General features: G+C 52.6%; 1 protein-coding gene across 2 annotated transcripts in view; it reads left to right on the top strand.

Annotated features, from left to right (window-relative positions):
- LOC122244617 (ras-related and estrogen-regulated growth inhibitor) overlaps window positions 1–7,500 on the top strand; it is a 56,237-nt gene that overhangs the window by 34,924 nt on the left and 13,813 nt on the right. For both annotated transcript variants that reach the window (XM_086551998.1, XM_086551999.1), the window contains exons 3-5: window positions 5,466–5,627; window positions 6,348–6,500; window positions 7,307–7,445. In XM_086551998.1, coding sequence (XP_086408124.1) covers window positions 5,466–5,627; window positions 6,348–6,500; window positions 7,307–7,445 — 454 coding nt within the window. The remainder of the gene's footprint in view (window positions 1–5,465; window positions 5,628–6,347; window positions 6,501–7,306; window positions 7,446–7,500) is intronic.

The following is a 7,500-nucleotide window of genomic DNA, read 5'->3' on the forward strand; positions in this document are numbered from 1 at the left end:
AAAGGGAAAGAGACTGGTCGAAAATAGGGTAGAAATAAGCCAAAGGTAAATCTTATATAACTAAAGCCGAGCTTCAAGTCTTATGCTCCCTCCCCTCCCCCCTTCTCCCAGGAATTTATTTTAGATCTTAGAGTGTGTATGACGTCATTTCCTGCCTCTAGAAAGATCATTACAAAGGGATAAGGTTTCCTATACCTTCTAAAATCTTCAGAAAGATCTTATGAATAATTAAGATAGAATAGTCCCTGTCTGGCAACCCCGTAAAGGCATTTAGGAAATAGTGACTTGACGGGGGTTAAGAGAGATTTGTTGTTATTGTTGTTATCATGATAATCCTTATTATTATCATTATTATTGCTGTCTTCATCATTGTTATTATTATCATTATTGTCATTATCATTGCTATTATTTTTACCGTTACCAATGTTATTATAATGATAAAGGTAATTATTACTTTCATGATCTCTGTTACTATTGTCATCATCATCATTATCATCATTAATATCATCTTAAATGTAAATAACGTTTAATCAGCCCGATAATGAAATGTAGCAAACGAATCGCGTAGAGTTTTTGTGTAAATTTCTGTACACTCTCTCTCTCTCTCTCTCCCTTTCGCTAAGTCTTTGTCTATATCTATCGATTTATCTCTCTGCGCCGTCTCTCTCCTTCTATTTCTCTTTCTTTCTCCTCCCTCATTATCTCCCCTATCTTAATTCTTTCCAAGCAATTTCCTCCATGCCCTTCATTTCCCTCCATCCCTCGTTTCCCTCCGTCCTTACCCTCCCGTACCCTCCCACCCACTCACCATTCCTCCCTCCCTCCCACCCTGCCTACCTCCCACCCTGCCTACCTCCCACCCTCCCTCCCACCCTCCCTTCCTGTCTCCCTCCCTCCCTTACCCTCCCACCCACTCTTCATTCCTCCCTCCCTTCCTCCCTCCCTCCCACCCTGCCTCCCTCCCACCCTCCCTTCCTGTCTCCCTCCCTCCCTTACCCTCCCACCCACTCTTCATTCCTCCCTCCCTTCCTCCCTCCCTCCCACCCTGCCTCCCTCCAACCCTCCCTTCCTCCCTCCCTTCCTGCCTCTCTACCTCCCTTACCCTCCCACCCACTCTCCATTCCTCCCTCCCTTCCTCCCTCCCTTCCTCACTCTCTCCCTCCTTCCATCTCCTCCCTCCTCCCCCTTTTTGACTGATCACCTGTCAGGCAGTGACACCAGCCTGACACCAACCTGACACCGAGGAAAAAGCGATATTCGTGAGTGAATAGAGAGAGAAATATCTTGGAATATATTTACAGGAAGTGCTTGAAGCGAGGGATGGAGGGAAGGAGATTAAAGGAGGGGAAGAGGGATGGAGGGATAGAAGGAAGGAGAAGAGGGGGAAGGAGGGAAGGAGGGATGGAGGGATGAAGGAAAAAAAGGAAGGAGGGATGGAGAGAAGGAAAGAAGGAGGGATGGAGGGAAGGAAGGAAGGAAGGAGGGATGGAGGGAAGGAAGGAGGGATGGATGGTAGAGGGATGGAGGGATGGAGGGAAGCAGGGGAAGAGGGAAGGAGGAGAAGGGGGAAGGAGGGGAGGGATGGAAGGAAGGGGAGGAGGAGGGATGGAGGATAGGAGGGAAGGAGGAGATAGGGGAAGGAGGGGAGGAGGGATGGAGGGAAAGAGGGAAGGAGGAGAGGGGGAAAGGAGGGGAGGAGGGAAAGAGATGGAAAAAAGGGGGAAGAGTTGATAAGAGAATAAAGATAGGACGAGAAAGTATTTGGAATAAGAAGAGCAAGAGAAGGAGGTGGATGAGAGATGAAAGAGATAGTGAGTGATTGAGAAGGAGAATAGAGTAAAAATGAAAGAAAGAAATAGAAAAGAGGAATGAATGGGGAGAAGGAGAAGGAGGCGGCAGAAAAGAATGAGGAGAATGAGAAGAAGAAGGAGGAAAAAGAGGAGGAGAAGGAAGAGGAAAAGGAAGAAGAGGAGGAGGAGGAAGAAGAAGAAGAAGAAGAAGAAGAAGAAGAAGAGGAAGAAGAAGAAGAAGTAGAAGGAGGAGTAAGAGTAGGAGGAGAAGAAGAAGGAGGAGGAGAAGAAGAAGAAAGGGGGGAAAGAGGAGGAGAAAGAAGAAGAAGAAGATAAAGAGGAGGAGGAAGAAGAAGAAAAGAAAGAGGAGGAAGAAGAGGGAGAGGGAGGAGGAGAAGAAGAAGAAAAAGAAGATGAGGAAGAAGAAGAAGAAGAAGAAGAAGAGGAAGGGGAAGGAAGAGGAGAAGAAGAAGAAGGAGGAGGAGAAAAAGGCAAAGGAAGAGAAGGAGGAAAAGGATGATGATCATGAATATATGGAGGAGGAGGAAGAGGAAGTGGAGGAAGATTAAGAAGAAGCAAAGAGGAGGAGGAGGAAGAAGAAGAAGGGGAAAAAGAAGAGTAGGAGAAAGAAGAAAAAGAAGAAGAAGAAGAGAAGGAGGAGGAGGAGGAGGAGGAAAAGAGTGCCGTTCTTTCGGGAGACGTCGACGGGCGAGGCTGGAGGCTCGGGGGGGGGGTGGGGTCATTTTGATCTGTTGGACTCCGGCTCTGAGTGAGGGAGGCGATGGCATGGCTGTGGGGTTTGAAAAGCTATGGAAACAGATATAAAGAGGTACGCAAGCATATGCTGAAATGGATAATCTCTTATGCACACTCACTCACTTGCTTGCTTGCTCACTCGCTCACTCACTCACTCACTTTTTCACTCGCTCACTCACTCGTTCGCTTGCTCGCTCCCTCGCTCACTCACTCACTCACTTTTTCACTCGCTCACTCACTCGTTCGCTTGCTCGCTCCCTCGCTCATTCACTCACTTTCTCACTCGCTCACTCACTCGTTCGCTTGCTCGCTCCTTCGCTCACTCACTCACTCACTTTTTCACTCGCTCACTCACTCGTTCGCTTGCTCGCTCCCTCGCTCACTCACTTTCTCACTCGCTCACTCACTCACTCACTTTCTCATTCGCTCACTCACTCACTTTCTCACTCGCTCACTCACTCGTTCGCTTGCTCACTCACTCACTCACTCACTTTCTCACTCGCTCACTCACTCACTCACTTTCTCACTCGCTCACTCACTCGTTCGCTTGCTCGCTCACTCACTCACTCACTTTCTCATTCGCTCACTCACTTTCTCACTCGCTCACTCACTCGTTCGCTTGCTCGCTCCCTCGCTCACTCACTCACTCACTTTCTCACTCGCTCACTCACTCGTTCGCTTGCTCGCTCCCTCGCTCACTCACTCACTCACTTTCTCACTCGCTCACTCACTCACTCACTTTCTCACTCGCTCACTCACTCGTTCGCTTGCTCGCTCCCTCGCTCACTCACTCACTCACTTTCTCACTCGCTCACTCACTCGTTCGCTTGCTCGCTCCCTCGCTCACTCACTCACTCACTTTCTCACTCGCTCACTCACTCGTTCGCTTGCTCGCTCCCTCGCTCACTCACTCACTCACTTTCTCACTCGCTCACTCACTCGTTCGCTTGCTCGCTCCCTCGCTCACTCACTCACTCACTTTCTCATTCGCTCACTCACTCGTTCGCTTGCTCGCTCCCTCGCTCATTCACTCACTCACTTTCTCACTCGCTCACTCACTCGTTCGCTTGCTCGCTCCCTCGCTCACTCACTTTCTCACTCGCTCACTCACTCGTTCGCTTGCTCGCTCCCTCGCTCACTCACTCGCTCACTCACTCGTTCGCTTGCTCGCTCCCTCGCTCACTCACTCACTTTCTTACTCGCTCACTCACTCACTCACACATGTCACTCACTTTCTCACTCGCTCACTTCACTCGCTCCTGCTCGCTCCATGCTCACTCCACTTCACGTCACTCACTTTCGCTCCCTCGCTCCCTCGCTCACTCACTCACGTTCTCACTCGCTCACTCACACGTTCGCTTGCTCGTTCCCTCGCTCACTCACTCACTCACTTTCTCACTCGCTCGTTCGCTTGCTCGCTCCCTCGCTCACTCACTCACTCACTTTCTCACTCGCTCACTCACTCGTTCGCTTGCTCGCTCCCTCGCTCACTCACTCACTCACTTTCTCACTCGCTCACTCACTCGTTCGCTTGCTCGCTCCCTCGCTCACTCACTCACTCACTTTCTCACTCGCCTCGTTCGCTTGCTCGCTCCCTCGCTCACTCACTCACTCACTTTCTTACTCGTTCACTCACTCGTTCGCTTGCTCGCTCCCTCGCTCACTCACTCACTTTCTCACTCGCTCACTCACTCGTTTGCTTGCTCGTTCCCTCGCTCACTCACTCACTCACTCGTTCGCTTGCTCGTTCCCTCGCTCACTCACTCACTCATTTCCTCACTCGCTCGATCACTCACTCACTTTCTCACTCGCTCACTCACACCTTTGCTTGCTCACTCCCTCGCTCACTCACTCACTCACTTTCTCACTCGCTCCCTCGCTCACTCACTCACTCACTTTCTCACTCGCTCACTCACTCGTTCTCTTGCTCGCTCCCTCGCTCACTCACTCACTTTCTAACTCGCTCACTCACTTGTTTGCTTGCTCGCTCCCTCGCTCACTCACTCACTCACTTTCTCACTCGCTCCCTCGTTCACTCACTCACTCACTTTCTCACTCGCTCACTCACTCGTTCTCTTGCTCGCTCCCTCGCTCACTCACTCACCCACTTTCTCACTCACTCACTCACTCGTTCTCTTGCTCGCTCCCTCGCTCACTCACTCACTCACTTTCTCACTCGCTCACTCACTCGTTGGCTTGCTCGCTCCCTCGCTCACTCACTTACTCACTTTCTCACTCGCTCACTCACTCGTTCGCTTGCTCGCTCCCTCGCTCACTCACTCACATTCTCACTCGCTCACTCACTCGTTCGCTTGCTCGCTCACTCACTCACTCACTTTCTCACTCGCTCACACACTCGTTCGCTTGCTCGCTCCCTCGCTCACTCACTCACTCACTTTCTCACTGGCTCCCTCGTTCACTCACTCACTCACTTTCTCACTCGCTCACTCACTCGTTCTCTTGCTCGCTCCCTCGCTCACTCACTCACTCACTTTCTCACTCGCTCACTCACTCGTTCGCTTGCTCGCTCCCTCGCTCACTCACTCACTCACTTTCTCACTCGCTCACTCACTCGTTCGCTTGCTCGCTCACTCACTCACTCACTTTCTCACTGGCTCCCTCGTTCACTCACTCACTCACTTTCTCACTCGCTCACTCACTCGTTCTCTTGCTCGCTCCCTCGCTCACTCACTCACTCACTTTCTCACTCGCTCACTCACTCGTTCGCTTGCTCGCTCCCTCGCTCACTCACTCACTCTCTCACACACACACTCCCCCCCACCCACTCCCCCCCCATACACACACACTAACTCACTCACCCCCCCCCCACCCCCACCCCAAACACATACACTCGTCCACACAACTCCACCCTCTCTCCCTCCCTCCGCCCTCACCCGCTTCCCCCCTTCCCTCCCCCAGGAGACCGACAGCGTGCGCCTGGAGGCCAACATCCGGTGGGCGGACGTCTTCATCCTGATGTATTCCGTGACAGACAAGTGCAGCTTCGACGATTGCAACAGACTCAAGTTCCTCATCAATTACAACAAGAGGAAGAGACGGATTGCTAGTCCGACGTCGAAGGTGAGGGGGTTGAGGGGGTTGGGGGTGGGTGATGGGGGAGGGGAAGGGGGAGGGGGGTTGGGGGAGGGTGATGAGGAGGGGGTGGAGGAAGGGGGTTGAGGGATATAAAGGGGGATATGAGGAGGGAGAGGGGAAGATGGGATGGGGGTAGGATGGAAGATGTAGAGAGAGAGAGAGAGAGAGAGAGAGAGAGAGAGAGAGAGAGAGAGAGAAAGCGAATGAGCGAGAGTGAAAGTGAGAGCGAGAGCGAGAGAGAGAGAGATGTAACTGATCCTTCTGTTATATATAATATTTTTTTCTCTTATTTTCTTGGTTAAGTGTTTAATTGTAAAACGAATTAAACACCTATCTTTTTATAGCACTATAAATACCTGAACGCAATCAACTTGCATTTTGTTTTTGTTTTTTTCTCTTCACTAACCCACACCCATCCCATCCCCTACCCCTACCCCATCCCTCTACTCACCGACCCTCGCCACCACCACTCCACAACCCCCTCCCCACCATACCTCCCCCACTCCACCCCTCCACAACCCACCCACCCCCTCTCCCATCCCTCCACCCCACCACCCCTAAAAAAAACCCTCTCCACCCATCCCACCACCCCTCCACAACCACCCACCACACCCCACCCCACACCCACCCCACCACTCCACCCCCTCCCCCACACTCACACTCCACCCCACCACCCCCCTCTCTTCAACCCCCACCCCCCACCAGGAGAGCGCATGGGAGGTGCCCGTGGTTCTGGTGGGCAACAAGAAGGACCAGGGCGGCGACCGCATGGTGAGCAGCGAGGAGGGACTCAAGCGCAGCAGGGACATCGGCTGCCACGCCTTCCACGAGATTTCCGTCAGGGAGAGCATCGAGGAGGTCGGTGGGGTTGGCTTGGGTTGGCTTGGGTTGGGGTAGGGGGGTGGGGAGGAGAGGGGGAGGGAGGGGGAGGGGGAGGGTTAGGGTTAGGGAGTTAAAGTTGGAGAGGGTTAGGGAGGGGGAGGGAGAGGTAGAGAAGGAGAGGGTTAGGGAGGGAGAGGGAGGGAGAGGTAGAGAAGGAGAGGGTTAGGGAGGGAGAGGGAGGGAGAGGTAGAGAAGGAGAGGGTTAGGGAGGGAGAGGTAGAGAAGGAGAGGGTTAGGGAGGGAGAGGTAGAGAAGGAGAGGGTTAGGGAGGGAGGGAGAGGGAGTTAGAGTTGGAGAGGGTTAGAGAGGGAGGGATAGGGAATTAATTAGAGTTGGAGAGAGGTAGAGAGGGAGGGAGAGGGTTAGGGAGAGAGAGGGAGTTAGAGAGGGAGAAGTAGAGTAGGGAAAAAGTCCGAAAGGGAGAGGGTTAGAGGGAGAGTTAGAGAAGGAGGGTAGTAGAGGGAGAGAGTTAGAGAGAGAGGGAGATAGATAGATAGATAGATAGAGAGAGAGAGAGAGAGAGAGAGAGAGAGAGAGAGAGAGAGAGAGAGAGAGAGAGAGAGAGAGAGAGTGAGTTAGAGAGTTAGAGAGAGAGAGAGAGAAAGAGAGTTAGAGGGAGAGAAAGAGAGTTAGAGAGAGAGAGAGAGAGAGAGTTAGAGATCGAGCAAAAAAGAACGAACGAGAGATAGATAGAAAAAGAGAGAGCTGGAGAAAGAGAAAGAAAGAAAAAAAGAAAGACAAAAAGAAAGAGGGAGAATACTAATCCTCCCCCCCCCCCACAGGTATCCCGTGTCTTCAGCGACGCCGTCAGGTACTGGCGCGAGGTCATGCGAACGCCCAAGCTGCGGCGGGCGTCGTCCGACCTCCACGACCTCCCGCACGAGTCGTCCAAGGCCCTCCAGCCCCCCGTCAGCGTGCCCGGTGAGTCGGTGGGTTGGTGGGTTGGTGGGTCGGTGGGTTGGTGGGTTGGAGGGTC

This window comes from Penaeus japonicus, unplaced genomic scaffold, assembly GCF_977035675.1.
Source record: "Penaeus japonicus unplaced genomic scaffold, GWHDUDI00000001_assembly GWHDUDI00000026, whole genome shotgun sequence".
NCBI lineage: Eukaryota > Metazoa > Arthropoda > Malacostraca > Decapoda > Penaeidae > Penaeus > Penaeus japonicus.